Below are 25,917 nucleotides of genomic sequence, written 5' to 3' on the forward strand. Positions count from 1 at the left end.
TTTTGTATTCCATTTGAGCTAGCCATCTTGTAAATGGCAATGATGATTATCTTAAGGGGTCCCTGGTAAATAAGTTTGCCATAATAGTACAAATATTCAAAGAGAATTTTCTACCCTTAATAAATCAATAAAGCCTTCGAGAGACTTTACTGACTTTTCACAAAGTCGTTTTCACATGCAAGTGTGATGTAGCGAATTGTGTGAGCTTTATTGTTACCATCCCCTTTGAAGAAATGACTAATATAAATCTGAAAATGTTTTTGATCTAATCTATTAAGAAAATAATTTAACTTTTATATGTTTTTGAAGGGATCACTGCTTTGATTGAAATACCTAAGAACTGTGTTGTGGCAGCAGTTGGCAAAGAACTGAGTGAGTATGATTTTCTCCCCCATCATTTCTTCTTTTTTAAAATTTTAAACTAGCCTTGTATAAACATTTCAGAAAGACTAATTTGACTTTTTATTTAAAGGACATCTTTCCCTGCCCCCAGTCTTGACCTCCTGGAATTATTGAAGTGATATGGAACCTGAGACATTTTCAAGATGTTAGGTCGGCTCTTGTACCACACTTGGTCTAGCATAGGCAAGTGGGCAAGGTAACCCCACTCCTCTGATGCTGGAGAGGCCTATTTACATCCCACAGTCCTCTCTGTTGACCCACACTCACTCACTCAGCAAAAACTTTAGCTACGTAAAAGAACGCCAACATTCTGAAAACTAAAAACGAGCTGGGTTTGGAAGAGGGTTATTATGGGAGTTCAGTAAGACAGGAGCTGTGGAAACCAGAGTGGGACCCGTCTTCTTGGAGGGTGGAGTTTGCACCATTTCCCTCAGAGTAGTGGGATGGCAGGAGGGAGAATGAGAGGATGTGGTAAATGTACTGATTATAAACATGCCATTTGAAGGCTAGTCTCTTACTGTTGACTGTTGGCTCACTTATTTACTGCCAGGAGTCTGCAGTTTAAAAAAAAAACAAACCTATTATGCTCATTACCTTATGGATAAAAATTGTGTGCTGAGAAGTTGCTTTTTAAAATCTGCTTTTTTCTTGAAGAATTTGTCTAATGAAGCCCAGAGGGCATTTGATATTACTTGTGCTGCTACTTCTAGATGCCAGTCTCGAGATTTACTGTGATCACCAGTTGGCATGTTTGCAAATGCCAGTGAGAAACGAGCTAATGGTTTACCAGTTGTAAGCTGCTATCTGCAGGCTCTGCTGCTTTGCAGTCAGCTTTTTCTTTCTTCCACTCAATTTCCCTGTGTAGTCATGTCTGAGAAGTAATTTTTAGACCCAATGCTTATGCTTGCTTTTCATAAAGCAGATTCTAAAGATAAAATTTAGTGTTTAAGTTTTTTTTCTTTTGTTCTTCCTTGCAGAAATTCAGTTTTCCCGTGTTCTTTATTGTGCTGGAAAGATGCCTCGCTTTTCTCTGCTTTTTACCTCTTGTTGCTAATCAATCGCTTGTGTTTTGCTGGTTTTACTCTCAGTGGTTCTCAAAATGTTGTGTGCATGAGGATGACCCGAAGGACTTGTTAAGAACACAAAATACTGGGCCTTACTCCCAGAGTTTCTAGTTCACTACTTCTAGAGTGGGGCCTGAGCGTCTGCATTCTAACATGTACTGTGAGTGCTGAGGTGGTCGGTCTGGGGCCATTCTTTGAGGGCGGCTGCTCTAAATATTTTGGTCCACTTCTTTCCATCTCACTAGTGTTGCTCTGTTCAGGTACTCTTCTCCTCTTTTGCCTGGTTGGACTGTTGTGATAGTCTCCTGACTTATTTTCATTCCTCTACTTTATTTATTTTTTTTAAATGTGTACTTAACAATGTGCAAACTATATTTTAGCCATTGCCGTTGTCTGGAGAACACATTGAAAGTATAAATATTTACGAAAGATTATTGTATTCAGATAATGATGAAGTATTAGTAAGATGTCTAAATATATGTAATGTGGAGTGTCCAAAGGGCTTCCCAGGTGGCTCAGTGGTAAAGAATCCGCCTGCCAATGCATGACATACAGGAGGCCCAGGCTGGATCCCTGGGTTAGAAAGATCCCTTATAGAAGAAAATGGCAATCCATTCCAGTATACCTGCCCAGAGAACTGCACAGACAGAGGAGGGTCACAAAAGAGAGTCAGACATGATTGAGCATGCATGCCCAGAGTGTCCAAATATAATCACCCCATGATAGAGTTAGTAGCAAGTAAAATAAAATCTCTTTAAGTATATGCCTGTTCAGCATGCCTGCATGCTTAGTCGTGTCTGACACTTTGCAACCCCCTGGACTGTAGCCCGCCAGGCTCCTCCGTCCATGGTCCATAAGGGCTCTCCAGGCAAGAATACTGGAGCAGGTTGCCACTTCCCTTTTCAGGGGATTTTCCTGACCCAGAGATCGAACCTGCACCTCCTGTGTCTCCTGCATTGCAGGTGGGTTCCCTACCTGCTGAGCCATCAGGGAAGCCCTTACATTGCTAATTTATGTGGCTATTGGCATATATTTAAGATGCTTGCAAACTGTTGCACAAATATTGTGACTGTTTGAATCCATATCAAAATTTGGATACCAGTGAAATTAATTCACCATGATATAGCTGCTTGGTTGGCTGGATAGGTATGGCCATTCCCTTCTCTGTTTTAGCGGTTCTAAACAATGTTTTCAGTGAAAACATTGAAAACTCCAAACTGGAAACAAAATAAGCTACCATTTACCACCCTCATTTTGTAAAAATAACTTTTTAACAACAAAATATGAAGAACATGACCTCAGGAAAAAAGTATAGGGCTTTAAATTTAATACATTTAGTTTTATTAAGAACAAACAAACTTATGTGGCCTTATTTTTTTTCTCATTTTTGCTCCAGATGAATGAAATCTTTGCCCTAAGGATGAATGTAATCATGCCTACACAATGAAGTCCAGGCCTTTCAGCATATCAAGTCATGCCTTCTGTGATCTCCCTCTGCTTCCCTTGAGTCCTGTCCCACTGCTGGCTAATTTGCATTTCCTGGCGCTCCCAGCCTGAGGCGGTTCTCACCACCGTCCTTTCTCTTGCCACCTGTATTGGACTTGGCCGTCTCCCCCTGCTTCCATGGAGTCTTGCGTAACTGCTGGCTACTCCACATTTCCTGGAACCCCCCAGCCCGAGGTGGTTCTCACCTCTTCCTTCCTTTGTCTTGTCAGCCATATTGGACTTGACCACGTAATTCATCGTCCTCTTTAATCTGGCTCATTACTACTTACTCTTTAAGAGCACAGCTCTAGTATTTCTTTTTCAAGGATGAAGCCTTGCTTACGTTATGCCTCCCCTCCCAGAGGTTTTACCTGTGTATTCTCATAGTCTCATGTCTACCATTTAAGTTACCACTCTAAAAACTTATGTTTGCTTTTTGGTCTCTCTTTGCCCCGCCCCTTCAGAATATTAGTGCCTTGGTGACTGAAACGTTCTTCATCTTTCTCCTAGCAGATAAACAGATTTTTATCAAATGAATTAGTGAATTCATTGAAATAGTAATAAACACTGATGCCTCAACAGAAATTGGAATATCATCTAAAAAAAGGAAGAAATTAAAGTTGGTTTTATTCAAAATAATTTATAAAAAGTACAAATATTCTTAAAAATAAGGGTTTCCATTTTACTTAGCCTCAAAATAGGGCTTCCCTGGTGGTTCAGACAGTAAGGAATCCTCCTGCAATGTGGAAGACTTGGGTTCTATCCCTGGGTTGGAAAGGTCCCCTGCAAAAGGGAACGCCTACCCACTCCAGTATTCTGGCCTGGAGAATTCCATGGACAGAGGATCCTGACAGGCTACAGTCCATGGGGTTGCAAAGAGCTGGACACCACTGAGTGACTTTCACTTTAACTGTTTCATAAAGTAAATATGTAGTGTCATTTTCCTTATGAAAAATAAGTTTTATTCCTCTAAATGTACTATCTTTTCTATTTCTAAGACAAGCTTGTGCCCCTGTCCTTGGTTTTAACTGTTCCATACCAATTTCTCTTTTTCTAATGTGAATCTTCTCAACAGGAAATAAAATTTCTGTGTGCACTGCCTGTAGTTCCTTTGAGGCTTTTATTAGCTGGGCAGGACTATCATCACTCTTTGAGTACTTATCCTGGTTCAAAAGTTCAAGATTTTTCTGTTAACCCTTTTTTAGAATTGACTTGCTTTTCTTTTATCTTCTAATTCATGTTTATTTCCTTGAAGTTATTACATATGTGACCCTTGTGAATACTTGATTGTAGAGACTATATTTATGAACTTGTTTCTTATTATCTTTAGTTCTTTGTAGTTTTTTGGTCAGTGTTTCAGTTTGTTCTCCCTGTTAGTTGCATTAAACAGTAGAGTACCTGCTTGTTATTCTGTAATCTTAATCTCAGCGTCATTTGGTAGTATTCCAACTACAGGAGAATTTTCGCTCTATTTTGCTAGGTATCAGAAAGAGTCCTTTTTCTGATAGACAACCACAGTTTCTGAGACCTTCATCTGACAGCCACAATTTCAATGTGAATGGCTATCAGTAAATGTGCCCAGAGACATAGAAGGAAATGTGGTGTGACCTGTTTTCCAGACAGAAGTATGAGAAAGAAGAGAAACTTAGTAATAAGCCATCACTTGGGAGGAATATGACCTCTGAGATACTAGTTTTTCCAAGCTGTGAGCAGCCACAGCACTTGGTGCTGGGGCCTGTTATAGCACCGACTACATTGATTCTGAGCTTGTTTATAAGTCTCACTCCCACTCTCAATGACTATTACAGGGCAGTAACTGGAGCCTAGTCATATATAATATTTAAGTTCCTGGAGCATCGTAATAAGCGTTCACTAAATGTTTATTGAATCTTTCCAGTTGATTTGATTTTGAGTTTTCTATACTGTTTAATGTTAGGATTAACACAAGTTTATATAAAACTGTTTGTTAAACTCAGTTGAGTAAAGCAACACTATAGTCCAAAAGAACTGTATAACACACAAAAATTATAAGGCGTATCTTCTCAGAGAATTTGTAATTTAATGGTGTAAGCTTAGATATCAATTTGAAAAGTAAATAAATAAAAACTGCTGAAGTCTTCACCGATTTGAGGTTAGGCACAAATTCATAGCTTATTTTGCAGCAGTATTTACTGGCCTGGCGTGAGGAGAGAAGGCTAATGGTTGGGGGTGATTCAGGGATCCGGACCAGTGCTGGCTAAGGAGAGAATGAGGTGGGAGAGCTGGTCATACACTGAAGGCTTAGGGAGGATGGGACTTAATGGTTGGTGGGGGTTTAGAAGAGTTTTAATAAAAGGAACAGAGTTTTGAGGTCACACTTGGGATTTTAGTAGATCATTGCAAACATCTCAAGGATTTGAAAGAAATGAAGTAGTGTGAACAAGACTGTCTTTGGAGATGGGTTTTTTCAGTATTTTAGGTATTTGTCACTTAGTAAAATTAGTTTTTTGAGCAGAAATGGAACTTTATCTTCTTTGACTATTTCAGTAAAATTATATCGGTCTTTTCATTTAGTAATTTTCAGGTTGGTAGCAGCCACAGAGGGATCACTAGGATGGGATATTCTTGAAGTTAAGCGCCTCCTTGATCACCAAGATAATATTCTCTCACTGATTAATGTCAATGGTAAGCTCATTGTGTCCATGTTTATATTATGTACAATTTTTTACTTGTTAACCTGTTTTGAACTTTAGTTTTATTTTGTCATAGGATTCTAGAATTAACATCATGAAAATGATGCTATTAATAAGGAGAGAGTGGCAGTCTTATTTTCTGAGGTTTAAACCAGTAGAATTCATCAAGTTTCATAGATTGGTAGGTCTTAGATTTAGGCATGGGGGAGGGATGGAGTTGGGCAGAGAAAAGGGGTGATGGAGGAGACAGCGTACTTACCTCAGGGGTTACTTGGCAGCTGTGGGATGATTGTCGTAGGCTATCAGTACTAATGCTTGGTAGCATTTTGGCTTTGGGGGCAAACGGTTCTGGCTCTTTTCTCTTTTGAAGGTCACACAGGACAAAATTATATGCCACTCTATTCACAGTAGAATGAGCTGGATTCAGTCCACCATGAAGAGCCAGAGAATAGCACCAGACTAAAGGTCTGCAGAAACGGATCATACCTGCCCTTCCTCATGGCTGTGTGTTTGGTTTGCCAGACTTTGTATTTGGCTTTATCATGATTTTAATGAGTATCTCTTGTGAGGTGAACCTGATATCAGATGACAGGATAGGATCACAAACCAAAAATCCTGGGATTTAGCTACTTCACTTTCAAATAAACTGATAGCTTATATCATCAGAGCTCTCCTGGGTGGTCTGGGCTCTGAGGTCAAATGTGAGGACTCTTGGGTGGCTCCAGTTTGATAGTCTGGAGGAGACTTGTAAGAGGGTCCTGTAAGGATGCTGTGAATATGTTGTAGGGGAGTGCACTGCACCCCACGACCTAGGCTGGCTCTTCCTGAGCAATACTTTGTAGAAACATGAGGCAAAGGGAAAGGGCCACAAACAGTACTAAGTGTAGTCTCCATCTGTAGGCCGTTCAGTCACGTTTTCAATTACATCAGTGAGAATGGCCCGATCAATGCCAGAAACTTCCTCTCTAATAGCTATTTACTTGTTCAACCTAGCTGCAAGTCTTTCTGAGGACTAGATTATCTGTATGATAGAAATAACAATGTGAGGAGCACCCCTTTTGTCTTTTTCTGGGGACTCTTTCCTTTAGCCATGGTGGCAGCCCAGAAGGCAAGCTCTTATTTGGAAGTTCCTCTGACACTGAGCCAGCAGCCCCAAGGCTGGAGCTGTTGAGAAGAGCACGGCAGTGTCCTGGCCGTTACAGTGGTCACATGGTCACACCTAGTTGTCCCGTTTTAGCAGTGAAGTATTGGGACCAGGAGCTGGCACACTTCTATAATGGAGTTGAGGGAGCCTCAGCTTCATGGCACTTCTCTGTACCTCTCTGTGATGTACAGAGATACTCAGAACAGCTGAATTAGGAGTGCTCGTGTCAAGTCTTTCTTTGCCATCATCTTAAGAAAAGGAAAAGGGAAAGCTAAGGCAAAGAATAATTTGTTAATGGAAATTACACAAAACCCCTAGTACTTTTTACTTTATAAATTCCGTGACTATAAAATCACACTGCAGAATGCTAGCAAGCCAAAAGCATATTTAGGAATCATATGGATGAGTAGTTTGGTAAAATTTGAGAATGATACTGTGACGGTCTGTCATAATAGATGTGTCTCCCATGCTGCAGATTTAGCCATCCTGAAGTGAGTATGTTGTACAGTTCCCAGTTCCACCCTCAGCCCTTTATCCCCACCAATTACCAGTCAAAATGTGGCCAGTTACTGGGTTTATAACTCACAGGGAAAGTGCACGTTCAGTGAGTTGGTGCTAGGACAACCTTAGCAGAGCATTTGTTTGTAGCAGAACTCGCACAAATGTGGATAATGAATACTGGGTTTGCCCAAGAGCTCTGAATGCCTCTGCAGAGATTGTCTAAGACCGACGTACAAGGTAACCTTGCTTATCTCTTCTGGCAGAAGGCTCTAGGTGCTGCTGCTTTATTTTATTCCTTTTCTTGTTTTATACTGACAGCATGATATGGTAGTATTAGAACTTCTGAGGGATGGGTAGACAGGCTTCAGGTAAGATTTTCGTACTAAGTGACTTCTGATACTTGCCTAAGGGTCAAAGTCCATCCACGTACAATACATTATTGAGGCTGTTTGGTGTGAAGCATTTTGAATGACCAGTTTGGGATAATGTACACAGCACTAAACTGCACTGACTCAGGTCAGTGTCAGCATTTCGTTTCTAGTGAAAAATTATAACTGGGCTCAAGTACTTTGCTTCTGTTGCCTGGATGAATTACAGACACTTGGAGGAGATCAGAGCAGGCAGCTGTGTGGTCTCAGTAGGTTAGCTCTGGTATGGTGACATATGCAGAGTTGGAGTCGAGAAGAATCTTCACTTGTTAATGTCTCTGGTTCTTTTGTAGTTTGAGTGAGATTGAAAAGAGGAGGGGAAGGGATAGAAAAGAAGGTCATGGAAAGATTTCTCTCCACACATGAGAAATGAACTTAATTCTTCACAGACTGAATTCCAGAGAGTCTGTTATTAAACTATGGAAACTGGACTTGGAACCAAGGAAAAATACTATTTACCTGTATGATTGCTGATAATTCTTTATTTTGAAGAGATTGTTCATCTAGTTATTAGAGATTTCTGTCCTGGTTTATTTGATAAATGAGATAGTTAAATCATAACTACTCGTCCATGTATTCCTAAATTACAAGTAACTGGATGTTTTAATACTATTAATATGAAATAATACCAGGGGCTCAAAATAATACCAGGGACTCAAAAGATAACATTCAATGTCTTTAAAGTGGCTACACATTTATTATTTAATTTTATTTCTACAATCATCTTCATTTAATGCCTAAGAAATGCAAGATAGAAAAAGGTTAAATGACTTTCTAAAGGCCAACCACATGGCTAGTAACAGGCTGAGTCAAAGTTAAAACTTGAGTTTCTAGACTCACAGTGCGCTGCTCTGCTCCACCTTCCTCTATAAAGGAATTAAATCACATTTCTTTATGATAGTTTTCAGTCTTAGCAGTTGTACATTTTCCTTAAATATATAATTTGTGAAGTGTCTTAGCCCACTAATTTCATTTTCATTAAACATTTTAAAAACTTGTTATTGTGCAAGTAATACATAGTCATAATAGAAAAATGAGGAAATAGAAATATAAAAAATGTAAAAATGAAAATGAAAATCATTCATGTAGTATTAAGTAGAGGTTCACGTCCTTCTAGGTGTTTTTCTGGGCATGTATACATATGGTGTGCTTTTGGTAACAGCTTGTCATGAGTATATTTCTGTATTAACATGACATACTTTTACAACTTAGTTTTTGGTAACAGCATTACTGTTTCATTTCGTGGATGTCTGATTTATTTATTCAGTCCCCAATTGGTTTCCGATATCTTTAGATAGTCATTAGATAGATCATGTGTGTGTGATGAAGTTCCCATAAAAATTCCCACAGTGTGGGGTTCAGAGAGATTCTGGGTTGCTGAACACGAGTGGCCTGCTGGAGGGGGCCGGGTGCTCTGAGACGCCTCCCACGCCCCTTGCCCTGTGCGCCTCCTCCCTCTGGAGGGGCATCTGTCTTTCGGCATACCCTGTATGATAAAGTGGTGAGGTTGTTTTCCTGAGTTTTGTGAGCTGCTCTAGCATAGTAACTGAACCTGAGGAGGGGATGTGGGACTCTTCAGCTTACAGCCAGTTAGAAACACAGGTAACAGCCTGGATTTACAATTAGTATCTGAAGTGAGAGAAGTCCTGCAGGACTGACACCTTAACCTGTGGGAACTGACGTTATTTCCAGGTAGATATGGCCAAAGCTGAGTTAAATTGTAGGGGCATTCGGCTGGTGTCACATAATTGCCTGCTGTGGGGAAGACCCCCACACGTCTGGTGTCAGGCGTGTCGTGAGTATGGGAGTACAGAGGAAACAGAAGTGTGACTTTTTCTTAACTGTATATGATCCAAGGTAAAATTCTTTTGTCTTTGTTCCCCAAATACTTAACCAAGTATTCCAGCATGACTTCTTTCTTTCTCTGTTGAATTGAAAAGCAGTTACTGTCATTTACTAAATGTGTGAGTAGACTTGAGTCTATTTCCGGTCTTTCTGTTCTGTTAATCTTCCTGTTTGGCTTGTCAGGTTACCTCCCTGTTGTTAATACTGTGACTTTATAGAGCAGCACTACTCGGCAGTTCATTGGTTTTCACCGTAGCCCAGGTAAATGATCAGTAAAGAGACGTATGAACTCTGCCTAGATGTCAGTTTTGTATCTGGCTCCCATGTTGGGGAACTCATCGTCTGGGACACCCTGGGCTGGACCGTGCAGGCCTGCGAACGCAACTTCTGGGACCCATCTCCGCAGCTGGATGCTCAGCGGGAAATAAAACTCTGTCAAAAGCCAAACGACGTTTCTATTCATCATCTCACATGGGATGAAGAGGTAAAAAAAGTGGAGAAAAATTTCTATAATCTTAACATCTTTTACTAAACTCAGTTTCTAATTGGGAAAATTTAATGTCATGATATAGAAAGGTGTCATTCCTTGCGTCCAAGTTGTGCTTTAAAATGTATTGATGTATTTCGAAGATTACATCATTTGCTTTAAAAAAAGCATTTTAATCTTTTACCACCTCCTTGAGGCAAGGAGGTGATTAAATGGCCACAGATTTTAGAACCCATTGAAGTTTTGAGCTGTATTAAATATTCCCATAGGATCTGAGGATAATGCTTAAAATTGTTTTAAGGAACACTTTGGAAAGAATCCTTTTGAAGATTCCGGTGCATTTCCTGGAGAAATAAAGGGAATTAGAAACTTCAGGAATGCCTTTCTTTTAGTCTTCTAGCATCCTGGGCAAGGTGATTGTGTGAGAATTACAGATTTCAGTCCTTCAGGCCCGTTGCTCTTGAAGCACGTTACATCTTTTTTTGCAGTAAGAGATTAGTACCAATGGACTTCTGAATCTTGGCTCTGATCTGAACATCTCCTCTTTTAGCTTTAGGAGCTCAGAAAATATGTTTAAAATGGGGTTATTTTTCTAAATCTAATCACAAGAAATGTTCCCATTGTAAACTTTGAGGAAAGGGGTTGGAGGAGGCTGTTACCTTTATTTTGTGCCTCCCTATACTGTTTAAATCTTATAATTTTATTTTTTTTTATTTTTATTTTAAAAATGAGTAATAGTGTTCTAGATGGGGAGAGCATGATCCACTTTTTTTTTTTTGGCTTTCTTTGAACCTCTTACTTTAAAAACCAAACCAAAATAGAGCAAGAATAGGTAAAGAACATTATTGTACCTAAAGATTAAGTTTCTTTATATTCTAACTTTACTTTGGGGGAAAAAGAGTACTAGGGTGGGTTGCCATTGCCTTCTCCAGGGGATCTTCCCGACTCAGTGATCGAACCCAGATCTCCCACATTGTAGGCAGACCTTTACCCTCTGAGCCACAAGGGAACCCCCGAATATATATGATAAAAACAATAGTCTCAGGAAAGATAGAAACTAGATTTCTAAGAGTTGTAGCCCTAAAAATTATATTTTTAATTTGATACCTTTTTCTCATTGTTGTAAAAATTAGTGCTTTAAGTTTTTTCATTTTGCATTCTCTTTCATCTTAAAATTTTGATTGATGTTTATTAAATGCTTAATAAAGCATTACTCAGTTTTCCCTCATTTTCTTTCTTTTATAAGAGTTTTTTTTTCTTTCTATGGGGGGTCAGTTATTGTTAATGACAAGAGATTGATAGAGTGATTCTGTTGAGTAAATACTGTCCCAAAGCTTATTAATTCTCTAGTTGTATTGATAATTTTGTGGGTTTTGATAAAGCATTTGAACTCTGCACAGATTTCTTGGTCCATATAAACTAGTTTCTGGGGTTTCTTTGCACTGAATGTTTCCCAGGGCTCTAGATTTTAGCAAGCTGGCTAGCTGTTTTTATTTTTGTGTATGGCACTGGTCCTTAGCTAGCATTGCTGTGTGCAGAACATCAGTCCTGAGGGTCAAGGGAGTCATTGCAGATTTAGAGTCTGGTAAGCCTTGGAGGCATGTTTGGTTTAGATGCTATAGGTCTGAGTTGGCATTATAGCCTTTGAGGCTGCATGAGAAGTGTTCTCTAGTGAGAACAGGAAGGGAAAAGGATTTTTGAAAGGTCTGTCTCACTGGCATACCTACTGAGTAAGAATAAATGATTCTTAGACAAGAGCCACTAGAAGTCTAGTGATTTGCAAAATAAGTTCAAAAGCTATGTGGTATGGTATGAGGCAAGAATAAGGAACTGGAGTAACATGACCTGAATTCCAATACCACCTTTCATGTCTTAATTTTTTGTGTGATTTTAATCTTTTATTTTGACTTGTTATTCTGCAAAATAGCTTTTCCTACATTAATGAGATGTTGTGAAGCTGAAGTAAGATAAATATTGGTGAAAGTGCTTTCAAAAGATTAAAGCTGTTTTAGTAGAAAGGAAAAATGGAAATTTAGTAGAACTGGAAAAAATGTCTTTGTGAAACCACTATATATATATCTCTGCCACTCTAGCATATGCTGTTTTGTATACTTCATAGTTCTTGTGATGCTTAAGATGTGGAGCCCAAGTAACTTTGCTCACATTTTTCAGGCAGCAGAAGCTAAGTAGTTTCCCAACGGTACGGTATTATGTGAATGAAAACCCAGGGTGGACCCCAGCAGCTCCGCCTCCACTGCACCCGTCTTCCAGCCGCAGCCCCTGCTCTAGCTGTCACGTTTCAGTAAGGAAGGCAGGGATGCTGCGGGGTGTCATACATAGAGTTCGCTCTGTATTAGCAGTTGTGTCCTTCGACCTTCTAAATGCTGAGCTTTCCTTTGTGCTTTGATATTTTTGGACTTTAGAGGGCAGTACAGTAATTTGGGCTGAAGGCTAGGAATAGGGAAGGCAACAATGACATTGTGATCTCACACCAAGGCTGGAAATCTGTTACTCTGGGTAGTGGTGTTCGTTTTATGTGCATTTCTGAACTTTTATCTTCCCCAGAATGTATTTGTTGCAGTTGGAAGGGGTTTATATGTGTATAACCTTCCAATGAAGCGTGTGATTGCCTGCCAGAAAGCTGCGCATGACTCCAGTGTCCTGCACGTTGCCAAACTCCCAAACAGGTATGAGTCTCCATCCACTCCGTAACAGGTGGGAGAAACGCACAGTTCCCAGGGCCACCAGTGTAACTGCTCAGGGTGCAAAGTCGCCTGGCTCTGTTGCTTGACCAACAGGTTCTTTTGAAAATGGAGACTACCCTATGGCTGTCTCTAACAGAAGAGTTTGTGGCAATATATTACAAAATTTACAAACAGCAGGGTTCAAACAAATTATTCTGAATTTCATTGTAAGAAGAGAGAATTTAAAAGTTGGTATTTATTTTAATAGTTAGAAGACTTTGGGGCACTATGTTCTAATTTTTTAATATTTTCCACAAAGCCACCTTTTTGGTAGTGTTGCTTATGGCCAGAATTAAATGGTGGTCTCCTTGTTGGCTGAGGCTACTAACTGAGGGCTTTCCTCTCAGGGCAGATGTGGCCATTGAACTTCTAGGGATGAATTCTATGAAGGAAATGGTAGTATTTTCGGGGCTTCCCTGGTGGCTCAGCTGGTAAAGAATCTGCCAGCAATGCAGGAGACCCCGGTTCGATTCCTGGGTCGGGAAGTTCCCCTGGAGAAGGGACAGGCTACCCACTCCAGTGTTCTTGGGCTTCCCTGGTGGCTCAGATGACAAAGAATCTGCCTGCAATGTGGGAGGCCTGGGTTGGATCCCTGGGTTGGGAAGATCCCCTTGAGGAGGGCATGGCAACCCACTCCAGTATTCAGGCCTGGAGAATCCCATGGACAGAAGAACCTGGTGGGCTACAGTCTGTGGGGTTGCAGAGAGTTGGGCACAACTGAGCAGCTAAGCACAGCACAGCAGTATTTACTCTGCAGGATACTTTCAGAGTGAGAGGGGAGAGAAAGGAATGGGGCTTCTCAGGATATTATGAGAGTATAATTCATAACCTGTTTTCCTGCATGCATTTTTTAAAATGGAAGCGATACGTGTTTGAAACATTTGAGCTAGTCTCACACTATAATGCATGCCTTTCCTTTGTATTGTAAAGCCATGTTAAAGTGTGATTTTTTAATCAGCTCCCGCCAGGAGCTGGATGAAAGCAGATAAAGGCTGCGCTGATGGTTTTCCCTGCGCTCCGAGCACTTGCCCTCCATGGTGCTCTCTCTCTCCTGACAGGCAGGTTATCTCATGCTCAGAAGATGGCAGTGTACGCATTTGGGAGCTACGAGAAAAACAGCAGCTTTCAGTGGAGCCGGCGCCAACGGGTGTGTATCTTCTCTCAAAAAGGTGGTCTTGCTTTTTTTCTCATGTGAAAGACAGACGAAAGGCAGTTATGTGTAACCACAGGAATAATATACAGTGTGCTCCAAATAAGCATGTTTACATGAAGCATTTGGGAATCAGGATGGGGGACTCACATGTTAATATTTACTGCAGGACCGCCTGTTTATTTCAAGTCAGCTAGGATTCTTTGAGGGGAAGCTAACTGATCTGACTGATCAAATGGGCTTCCCTGGTGGCTCAGACTGTAAAGACTCTGCCTGCAATGCAGAAGACCCAGGTTTGATCTCCTGGAGGATACTGAAGTGGCTACCCACTTCAGTATTCTTGCCTGACTGACCAAATGGCCTAATTAGCTATTTATCAATGTATTGTAATTATGTCTGGTATATAAACATAATGTGTACCATCAGGCATCAAAGTTCTTCAGCCTTGAAGCATTAACAGTGAACTCAGTTTATAAACAAACACTTTTGTGTTTATGTCGTTAATCTCTTGAGCTGTTGATTTTCTGGTGCTTGATTTGAAAAACAAAATCCTGGTTAATTAGCAACCTTCGCATAAGAAATCAAATGCCAGTAGCCTCGGAGTTTCTTCTAGTTATTTGAAATCATAGGGTATTGTCACACATGTTGCTTTTTGCTTGTGCTTAAGTTGTGACCTTCCTGCCCCCACACTGCCACTCAGCCCTTTCATTTCTCTCCACTTTGACTTCCATTGCCTTTTTCTCATGTTAACACACCTTCAGCAGTGCGTGAGTAGGGGCAATAAGAAGAGCTGAGCAACAGACGTGGGTAGCTAAGAGGAAATGAAGTAACATATTAAAAAAAAAACCCTAGCATAGTGCCTGGTATCATCTGCTCACTTAGCCCTTGATGAAAATAAGTGAGAAACACCTTTGCATTTAAGTTTTGTTTTTCTGATCTTACATTATTATTGTTAAGGAAAGTGAAAGTCACTCAGCCGTGTCCAACTCTTTGCGACTCCATGGACTATACGGTCCATGGAATTTTCCAGGCTAGAATATTGGAGTGGGTAGCTGTTCCCTTTTCCAGGGGATCTTCCCAACCCAGGGATCGAACCCAGGTCTCCCGCATTGCAGGTGGATTCTTTACCAGCTGAGCCATAAGGGAAGCCTGTTAAGAAAAGAGCATAATTTTGAGAATGACTAAAATGGTTGTGTTTTTCTAGGTTTTTTTAACATGTGGGGATTTGGAAGAGTAAATAAACAAGCCAGCCATCCTGCTAAAAAGCAACAAGAAAATGCCACTTCCTGTTCACTAGAGCTTATTGGAGATTTAATTGGACACTCATCATCTGTGGAGGTACTGTTTTTAATAAGCATAGAAGTGTCCAGGGGAGCCTTGCTTTTTGCATCTCACTGCTGTTCATTCATTTGGTCTCATAAAGACCTAAAACTTCTCTTATCAATAAGTTTTTGCTGATTCTAAACATGGAGTGGGATAGGTTTTAGTATGTGTGGTAAAGATCTCCCTATACAGAGAAATGATTTGAAGGAGGAATGTCTTGCTTCTAAAAACTGGCTTAATTAACGTTATGAATGAGATGTAGGTAGACAGCTGACAATAAGGACAGTGTTGAATATATGAGTAGTAAATACTGTTAAACAGTAGTTAATACAGAGGGTACACGGAGAAGTGTGCTTATATATGTAGAGGTAAAACCTTACAGACTAATTCCAGGGGGGCATTACCAAATTCATGAATAGAAGTCTGTTTTACTTCGTTTTGAAGGATAATAGTTAGCTTGGGTAAAACCCAGTGTCTTGATTATCATTGTGGAGTTCAGAATTATAGGGTGCATCCAGTTCTAACTTTTTATAAATTCAAATGCATTAATATTTACTATCAGCACCATTGCCTGTAATGAAGAAGGAAAAAGACCAGTTGAGGTAAAGAGATAATTGCAACTGGTAACCGTATCACCACAGCCCTGAGTAATGAATTTCTTAAATTATGCTTTTGTTTCATAGCCAGGGAGGAACAAATTAATTTTTCATTTGAAAGTGCATTTATTCTTAAGAGCAGCAACACAACACCACCTTATTATTGAGCATTTCCTGTGTTTCAGGCACTATACTGGACATTAGAGTTTACAAAGGGATATAAAATAAAGTCCTTGCTGTTGTGGAGCTTCCACTTCAGTAGCCAGGAACAATATAGGGAGACTTGATAAGCTGTTAATCTAGGTTGCTTATGATGGACCCAGATGAGTAGTGGAATCAGGAGTTAGAAGAAAATGGTTAGTGGAAGATAATGGATGGGCCTTGAGCTGAACCTTGATGCTTCAGAGGAGTAAGACAGTCTTGTGGCCATAAGCTCCCTGAGGGTGGGTGCTCATGTCTTACTAATTTCTGCCTTCCTGTAACAGGCAGCCCAGTTGTTTTCATTCTGTTTTTTAACTTTGGGAGTTGTGCAGATGGAATGTACAGAATCTATTTGGTGGCAAGGAGCAGGTTGCCTAGGCTGGAGGTCTGTGTTCCAGTCAATGAACACAGTAGGAGATAAAGTAGTTTGGGGTCAGATTATTGAATGTATGGCTAAGCAGTTTGGCCTTTTAAACTTTTTTAAAGAGTGGGTTTTAAAAAAACTATTGAAGGTTTTTAAATGGTGCGGCATATTTGACATTATATAGAAGCGTCAGGGAGAAGGCAATGGCACCCAACTCCAGTACTCTTGCCTGGAAAATCCCATGGACCGGAGGAGCCTGGTAGGCTGCAGTCAATGGGGTCACTGAGGGTCGGACACAACTGAGCGACTTCACTTTCACTTTTCACTTTCATGCATTGGAGAAGGCAATGGCAACCCACTCCAGTGTTCTTGCCTGGAGAATCCCAGGGATAGGGGAGCCTAGTGGGCTGCCATCTATGGGGTCGCACAGAGTCAGACACGACTGAAGCGACTTGGCAGCAGCAGCAGAAGTGTCAGATTCTTAGAAATTTGCCCGAGTAGAGGTGTTGACATTTAATTATTTTTAAAGTATCTCTGGCTTCACTGAGAAAACCTTGGCTATTTCTTAGATTTTCTTTTTTTAAAAAATGTTTGTCCTGACTCTCAGCCTAGTCCTATATACCTGTGTGTACTGAATTCTCACTTGTGCATCTCCTGAGGGATTTTACTCTCATAGTTCTTCCCCTTTCACTACTGCATCATCAGCTCAGACTGTTTCCTGTTACGTTCAGAAATGTATACGTTATTCCTCAGAAAGCTCACATCCTATTTCTTTTATTTCACTCTTTCCCTCGAGGAGCTCATCTTTTTCATAGTTTCGTTTGTCTCCTCTCTTATACCAGCTCTCTCCATAGGATGCTGCCTTCTTATCAACACTCCATTTTCTTGTTCTTAACTTCCAGCCTATCCCTTCACTGGGCATGACCTTTTATTTGGAGAGTTTAATGTTTTGTTAGCTTTCTCAGACAATTTCATTCAGTATTGATATGCCTCCTTTTTCTGCGGCAAATCACAGCCTGAAGTATAACTTAGTACCTAATTACATCATCTTTAACTGATACCCTTACTGTTTCAACTAAGATTCAGTTTTCACAGCTGAATTAGAAGCTTCTTGAAGATAGGGATTATAAACATATAGATAACACTCAGTAAATGCTTAAGGATTGATTATTCTCTGTTTATATAGAGAGCTAAAGCTACTGTTTATCTTGGAGAACTTGGGATTCAGATATTTTATTGTGGCCGTTTTTACATTAATAAGAAGGCCAGCAGAAATGATTAAATGAATCAGGTTTGTCAGGACTTCTGCTGAAAAAAAATCTTAAAACCTATTCTTGAAGAATTAGATAATGGTAAAATTTAGATGACACTTTGGGAATTAAAAAAAAATAGCTGTTATATATATAGCTATATATAAATATAATATATTATAAATACAGCTCTGTAGTTGAGTAGTGTTTACAAAGTTCTGATTATTAAAATGTTAGATATGGGTCTGGCATTTGTTATTTGTATATGACTATCCCCCACACTTAAATTTCTCATGAAAGATACAGAGTTTCATAGTCAGATCCAAAGACCTCTCCACGGTATGCATTTCGGCAAGGACCTATGTTAGTCTACTTGGTATTGGCCGCTTCTCTTCTCCTTGAATTTCCTATAATCAGTAATTAATTTTTTTCTACAGATGTTTCTGTACTTTGAAGACCATGGACTAGTGACTTGTTCTGCTGATCACCTCATTATTCTCTGGAAAAATGGAGAACGAGAATCTGGATTGCGCAGTTTAAAGTTATTTCAAAAATTAGAGGAGAATGGTGACTTGTATCTGTCTGTCTAGGTTAAGGAATTTAAATACCTGTACATGAACCTTGAACATCAAATATAGGGTAATGCTCTGAAAACCATTACCATATTGATTATTTATTTAACTTTGTTTAATTTTTAGGGGGGTCTGCAAACCAGCAAGGTTTGCTTCTGAGGTATTAGTACATCCACCAAAGAATATGGCACAAATTTTTCATTTGACTTTCCTCATAAATTACCTGAAACCATTGTAGGAATGGGTCTGATTTCAGCAGTGACTTTTCAGAAAGTGTTCAGACTTCAGCACAACTGTCTGATGAAGCAGATTTAAATTATACCACAGTATCCTCACAGAGATAAATTTTTTATGCTTTAAATTTTACACTAGAAATTGTATAATCTTATGCTTAATGAAAAGAATAGTACTCAGAACCTCTCTCTGTCTTTAGTGTTACTATATTGCCTCTAACTAAATTCATCACCAGGAATTAGATTTTTAAAGTTTTACATGTAGTTTCTTTCATTTAGCCTTTCTGGGTTTTGAAATACCTGTTATCCAAAACTAATATTTTATCTATGTGACCACCTGTCATTCTTTTAAATACTTATTTAAGAAACCTGCTTTAATGGAAATAAATATACATGATAATTACGGAAGATATTTTATGAGAAAAATGAAAACTCCACTGAAGAATAAATAGGATGTAGCGTATCTTGAATTTAAACCTTGAGCTATCTAGAAAACTGATGCTTTCCTGGAGGAAATGAAGATTCCATAGTAACTGTCTGTTGTTGAACTGGTGAATGCTGTGTTTTAAGTGTCTTAATTTGAATCTAGACCCTGGAAGGAGGTAGAAATAATAGTATTTTTTTTATTCTTTGGTTTCCTTTAGAACCTGTTTGATTAAGAATTCTTGTGATAAATATCCTTTCTCCTACAAATTCCCCTGGTCTTTAGTAACTACCACTGTGCCATGAAACAAACCTGAATCTCACTGTTCTAACATCAGCTTTTAAAAAAATTTTTGGTGCCAACTTTTAGTGACTGAACAATAACCACCGTTTGTTTATATCATTCATTTTTAATTCTAGCTGCTAAAATCCCTATCAACTCAAATCAGTAGGAATCTTATTAGGGTGTATTTCTTCCCTCTAGCCTGAACACCCGTTTGGTACAAGACCAGCGGCTGCCCCTCATATATGTTAGAGATGAGAGCTAGATCAGTAGTGTTACCAAAGTGCCTGATTCATCTTACCATTGGCTCAAATATGAAATGCTTGAGACAGGCTTTACTTAACGTAGTTTCTTGCAGTTACCTGAGATTAAATCAGCTTCATCACCCCATCAGCCTTAGAGTACTGTTTCTCCCTTTTGGTACTAAAGGATAAAAATTAAAAAGTGTCCCATACATTAAAAAATGGGTGGTTTTAACTGTGGAGTTAAACTGCTGATGAAAGAATCCTATTGAAGTAACTACAAGGGGGCTGATGTGTTAGGACTGATACTTCTCAGAGAACACTTTCTGTGTTTATTCATCACACACACCCCTAACAGAATCCACAGACCCTAATGGAATCTTTGTAAAAAAAATTTTAGCTAGTTTTACCTTTGACAGTTGCTTCTGTTATTAACTACCTGCAAAGTCTGGATGAGCTATGGTCCTCTATGCCAGATGAGTGCCAAGCCCAGTCAGGTAAGCCCTTCTAGTTAGTTAGCTCAATTCCCATTATCAGTGAACAGCTTTAAAAAAAATATGAATGAGAGAGAAGGGCTTATATGATCACCCCTTCAGCAAAACCAAGTAATGTTCACAATCATTGTTTTAATTCACAATGAAAACAGATTTATGGAGAAATACAAAATTTACATAACCTCCATTTTATAATAGAAAAATCAGCACTGCCTTTTAGCCAAGATCGTTATGGCATAATTGAGTGTGTACACAGAGGCACCTCTAATCTCACCCTGAAATTGGCACATGGGTAGAATTCCTAACCAAGCCAACGTGCATTTTGGTCTGAGTGCATCAGATTATTGATCAGTCAGTTTTAGGCTTTTAATTTTTCTCCATAGATGGACTTTGCCCTATTACTAATTAGCTTTTTCTTTGGAGGATCTACATTTTTAGGTCATGAGTTTATAAACTCTTTTTGAATTGTATAAGATATTCAGTGAATTATAAAGGAATTCATAGATTCTTAACTGCTTTTCCTGTTTTGTTCTGGATTAAACAAATCTATTCACAAGGAATGTTAGAAATCCTAGGTAAGTTTGGGGAGCAAATAGCATAAGTAAGTAGCACTGTGAGTCCCTCTGTTATTAAAATTTAGAGAAACTTGATGGTTTTGATTTCATGAATGCCCTAAGGTCAGAGATGGGAGAAAACAATGAGATGGGAGAATCTAGCCGGGACTCATACTTGATGGCTGCTCACTAGTTGTATGGAGACTACTGCTAAAAGTTGAACTTTCAGATTAGAAGAATACTATAACTGACATCAATATATAGTATATGCATTTTTTTTTCATTTCCCTAGCTTAGCTTTCAGTGCTATTATATTTGAAACACCAGATATAATACTGTACTCTGGGCCTTGTCATTTTTACTTAAAAATACCCTTATCACTTCATTTTCTGGCTTATTCACCTAAGAGCCTAAACTTCAGGGACACTGTATCTTTGTCAAGTTGAGTGGCTTCGGATTGAAGAGATGAGGCATCCTAACTCTGAAGGCAAGCATAATTTTAAAATCTTAAATTGGAAGTAAAAAAATAACCTAATTAAATTATAGTGTTATTTTGGTCCAGGCAACAGTGTTTTATAACTTTTGGTTCAGTAGTAGTAGCAGTAATATGACCTTTCTCTAAATGAGATTTTATTTTCCTAAATTAATAAGGCTCCCCTCAACAGAGAATATTTTAGTAAATAGCTTATTTACTGATTAGTAAATAAGAGAATAATTTATATCTATGTGATACATATACCATCTAAAAGAAAGACTATTTCTTATAAACTATTTTTAGGAATGCACTATTTAATTACCAACTCAGTGAAAGATTACACCATAGAAAATTACACTGGTAAAGAGCAGAGGTATGCTAAAGCTTTAGTACCTGGCAGGGTTAATATGAAATTAATTTGAAACTGAGTCAGCTATAATGTTCATATAGAAAAATGTCAGACATCTGATGAATGTCACTTACCAAATGTAACCAAAAGCGAGATGGTCAGGAAAAGATTGTTGTCTCAAGCAAGCTTCTGAAGCTTAGACAAATTATTTAACTCCTTAAAATGGGATTCTGACATCCTGAATTTAATGTGTTCTGAAAACAAAGTGTGTGACTCATGAAATAAAGAACACTTAACTGGAAATTTGAAATTATGAAAAATTTAGGCCAAAGAGTTAAAATAAAAACAGCTGTTAGGAATGAAAAATGGCTGTAGGAATTTAGTTACAAGTACTTCACAAAAACATTTTCATCACATTTACATAATGCAGCATTACAATACAAAGCTAGCTGCTCTCCTGACCAAGCAAGTTCTCTTAGCATCTAACAAAAATAATTTAGGTACATTTCTTTCTTTGCATGGAATTGTCATATATGTTTGCATTTTTTGGTACAAAACATAGAAAAAAGCATTGGCACATTTTGTAGTGATTAAGTCATTTTTTCCCCATGTACTAGTTCCAAGTATGCTGCATTCAGATTTTCATTTGAAAAAAAGTAACTACTGGTTCAGTTAATTTAATCTCTGTTTATACCTCTTAGGAATGCAGCATGGAGTACAGAGAATTTAAAAGAAGAACAAAGATTTTGTTTACTAAATCTCTAATATTTATAATACACAGAAGGGTTGGCTGGTAAAAGAGAAAGGAAAATCTCAAGACTGACTTGATGTAGATCACAGAAAGTTGTGAAAAGAGCTGTATAAAAATATGCACTTGTGCTTTAGAAGCTTTTAGCATACAATTAATAGCTTAAAATAGTATTTACTGCTTCCCCATACGCCTGTTTTCTGATATATTTACACATCTTGCAGTCTTTTTTTTTTTTTACATCATTAAAGCTAAATGGCATGATCGTAAATATAGATAGGTTAAAAACATCTGAACCTTGAAACTTTCTCTCTCTCCTCGGTAACATGGCACAACATACTCCATGGACTTAAACCCAGAAAATTTAGATTGCTCTAATAAAAAATTTTAAACAGCAAATGTATATAAATTTTTTTAAAAAACAAGCTTGTCCAAGGGTAGTCAGATTAATGGCTTGTGTATAACACTCACTGTAGTGCCTTGTGACTGCCTCTGTGAACCAGAAATAAAGCTCTTGGATTACCCCCAAACAAGATGTCACTTCCTTCCCCTTCATGGATGGCTTTCTGTTAGGATGAATCCTTTTTTGGGAGAGAGGGCTATGCAGGCTGCTGATACCAGTCTAAAGAAGGCACTCACTAGGCCAAGGCTGTATTCTAATTTGAGTGTCACACCATTAGTCAGAAGAACCACCTAGCCATGGAGGCTCTGAAACTAACTAGTTTATCAGCAGTTTGGTCCCAGTTGTTTTGCTCGTTTTATATAGGTTTTTAAAAATTAGATATTCTTAGGCATCTTTTAGATTGATGCTCTTGAGGAAAATAGTCAAGCCAAACCATGATAGAGACTTTGATGGCAAAGAATGAGCTAAACACTAGCAAAGCCTCATGGTCCATCCTCCACAGATGGTGGGCACGTGGGCACCAAGTCTGCTGCACGTGCCCTGCTAGTTACAGTGAGTCAGCTGCGTGGTTTGATGAGAGCACACAGGTTACAGCAGGGCAATGGGTTTTGCCATGTGTGTGTTCCATCACTCAGTGATTGTTCCAAAGAACATATATTAATATTTTTCTTCACAGAACATAGTTTTCTAAAAATGAAATTTGGGAAGTTGAATGATTCAAGGTCAGATATTAAACATTAGCTCCTTAACCTATACCTGTCATTTGCATTATGAAGGAACGCTTCTTACACTACTGTGATTCACAGTGCCCTTTGCCGATCCAGAGGTCCCCTCCTCTGTCCTGGCTTTAACTGTCAGATGGAAGCCTCAGACTTTTGCACTTTAGGTCATCTAATGTCTTCCAGTGTTTGTAGTTATCAGCCAAATGTTGCATCAGCGTTGGCAGGTGTGCAAAGGCTGCAAGGACATAAAAAAATATAAAGAAGCCTGTTAGATTCTAGGAGCATTTATAAGGTTGAGGCTCTCTGGGACAAATTTGGGATCAGAATTGGAGGTGAGGTGCCCTAGGTTAGGCCTAAGGTGAATACAAGTGTGAGAAGGATAAGTCATTAAACACTGGTTTCTAAAATAGGAACAGGTCCTCTTAACTAAAAATTGCTAACAAAAGACCAGAAAGAGAAATTAAGGAAACAGTCCTATTGATAATCACATCAAAAAGAATAAAATACCTTGGAATAAACCTACCTAAAGAAGCAAAAGATCTATACTCTGAAAACTATAAGACATTGATGAAGAAACTGAATATGACACAGACAGCTGGAAAGGTACCATGTTCCTGGATTGGAAGAATCAATACTGTGAAAATGACTATACTACCCTAAGGCAATCCCTAGCCCTATCAAAATACCAATAATATTTTTCACAGAACTAGAAAAAATATTTTAAAATTTGTATGGAAACACAAAAGACCCCTAATAGCCAAAGCAACCAAGAGAAAGAAAAACAGAGCTGGAGGAATCAGACTCTCTGATTTCAGACTATACTACAAAGCTACAATCATCAAAACAATATGGTCCTGGCACAAAAACAGAAATAGAGATCAATGCAACAGAACAGAAAGCCCAGAAATAAACCCACACACTTATCATCAATTAATTTACAACAAAGGACACAAGAATATATGATGGAGAAAAGAGTGTCTACAATAAGTGGTGCTGGGAAAACTGACAACTCAGTGTAAAAGAACTCAATTAGAATGTTCTCTAACACAATACACACAAATAAACTCAAAATGGATTAAACACCTAAATGTAAAGTCAGATACTATAAAATTCCTAGAGGAAAACATAGGCAGAACACTAGTTGCCACAAGTCACACCAATATCTTCTTGGATCTACCTCCTACCTAGAGTAATGAAAAAAACAGACATAAATGGGACTGAGTTAAACTTAAAAGCTTTTGTGCAGCAAAGGAATCCATAGACAAATCCAAAAGACAGAATGGGAGAAAATATTTGCAAATGAAGTGACTAACAGGGATCAATCTGAAATATACCAACAGCTCATGCAGCTCTAGATCAAACAACCCACTCAAAAAATGGACTGAAATAGATATTTTTTCAAAGAAGACATACAGATGGCCAAAAAGCTCAACATCACTAAATGAGAAATGCAAATCAAAGCCACAATGAGGTATCACCCTCACACCAGTCAGAATAGCCATCAAAAAGTCTATGAATAATAAATGCTGAAGAGAGTGAAGAGGAAGGAACCTTCCTACACTGTTGGTGGGAATGTAAATTGGTGCAGCCGCTATGGAGAACAATGTGGAGTTTCAGAAAACTTAAAGTAGAATTACCATGCTGCTGAGTCACTTCAGTCGTGTCCGACTCTTAGCACTAAATGAGAAATGCAAATCAAAGCTACTTTAGTCGTGTCTGACCCCATAGACAGCAGCCCACCAGGCTCCCCTGTCCCTGGGATTCTCCAGGCAAGAACACTGGAGTGGGTTGCCATTTCCTTCTCCAATGCATGAAAGTGAAAAGAAAGAAGTTGCTCAGTCATGTCTGACTCTTAGCGACCCCATGGACTGCAGCCCGCCAGGCTCCTCCGTCCATGGAATTTTCCAGGCAAGAGTACTGGAGTGGGGTGCCATTGCCTTCTCTGAGAATTACCATATGACCCAACAATCCCACTACTGGGCATATATCCAGAGAAAGCCAAGATTCAAAAAGATACATGCACCCCAGTGTTCATTGTAGTACACTTTACAATAGCCAAGGCATGAAAGCAACCTAAATGTCCACTGACAGATTAATGAAGCAGATGTAGATACACACAATTGGTGAATTTAACTCAGATGACCATTATATCTACTACTGTGGGCAAGAATCCCTTAAAAGAAATGGGGTAGCAATCATAGTCAACAAAAGAGTCCAAAAAAAATGCAGTACTTGGATGCAATCTCAAAAATGACAGAATGATCTCTGTTCGTTTCCAAGGCAAACCATTCAATATCACAGTAATCCCAGTCTACACCCAGACCAGAAATGCTGCTGCTAAGTCACTTCAGTCGTGTCCGACTCTGTGCGACCCCATAGACAGCAGCCCACCAGGCTCCCCCGTCCTCTGGATTCTCCAGGCAAGAACACTGGAGTGGGTTGCCATTTCCTTCTCCAATGCTAAAAGTGAAAAGTGAAAGTGAAGTCGCTCAGTCTTGTCTGACTCTTAGCGACCCCATGGACTGCAGCCTACCAGGCTCCTCCGTCCATGGGATTTTCCAGGCAAGAGTACTGGAGTGGGGTGCCATTGCCTTCTCCAAGAAATGCTACAGAAGCAGTTGAATGGTTCTATGAAGACCTAGACCTTTTAGAACTAACACCTAAAAAAAGATGTCCTTTTCATTATAGGGGACTGGAATGCAAAAGTAAGAAGTCAAGAACTACTGGAGTAACAGGCAAATTTGTCCTTGGAGTACAGAATGA

The 25,917-nt window shown here is 39.0% G+C and overlaps 2 protein-coding genes across 25 annotated transcripts in view; one reads left to right on the forward strand and one right to left on the reverse strand.

Moving 5' to 3' along the window:
• WDR41 (WD repeat domain 41) overlaps window positions 1-18,313 on the forward strand; it is a 47,600-nt gene extending 29,287 nt beyond the window's left edge. For 2 of the 15 annotated variants that reach the window (XM_086323163.1, XM_086323162.1), the window contains exons 7-13: window positions 310-372; window positions 5,505-5,615; window positions 9,841-10,025; window positions 12,594-12,715; window positions 13,831-13,919; window positions 15,127-15,260; window positions 18,094-18,313. In XM_086323163.1, coding sequence (XP_086179289.1) covers window positions 310-372; window positions 5,505-5,615; window positions 9,841-10,025; window positions 12,594-12,715; window positions 13,831-13,919; window positions 15,127-15,260; window positions 18,094-18,246 — 857 coding nt within the window. In that variant the 3' untranslated portion in view covers window positions 18,247-18,313. Of the gene's footprint in view, window positions 1-309; window positions 373-5,504; window positions 5,616-5,993; window positions 6,089-9,724; window positions 10,026-12,593; window positions 12,716-13,730; window positions 14,005-15,126; window positions 15,261-18,093 lie in introns of those variants that run through there. The other 13 variants (XR_015135522.1, XR_015135520.1, XR_015135523.1 and 10 more) reach the window with 13 other exon arrangements.
• A 3,320-nt stretch (window positions 18,314-21,633) lies between these two features.
• PDE8B (phosphodiesterase 8B) overlaps window positions 21,634-25,917 on the reverse strand; it is a 298,935-nt gene continuing 294,651 nt past the window's right edge. For all 10 annotated transcript variants that reach the window (XR_015135515.1, XM_086323153.1, XM_086323157.1 and 7 more), the window contains one exon: window positions 21,634-23,389. Coding sequence is in view for 9 of the 10 variants with exons in the window: in XM_086323153.1 (XP_086179279.1) it covers window positions 23,280-23,389 (110 nt within the window). In the remaining variant the exon portion in view is untranslated. The remainder of the gene's footprint in view (window positions 23,390-25,917) is intronic.

This window comes from Bos grunniens, chromosome 10 (assembly GCF_055505025.1).
Source record: "Bos grunniens cultivar Pamir isolate PY7600 chromosome 10, Bosgru_T2T1.0, whole genome shotgun sequence".
NCBI classification, from domain to species: Eukaryota; Metazoa; Chordata; class Mammalia; order Artiodactyla; family Bovidae; genus Bos; species Bos grunniens.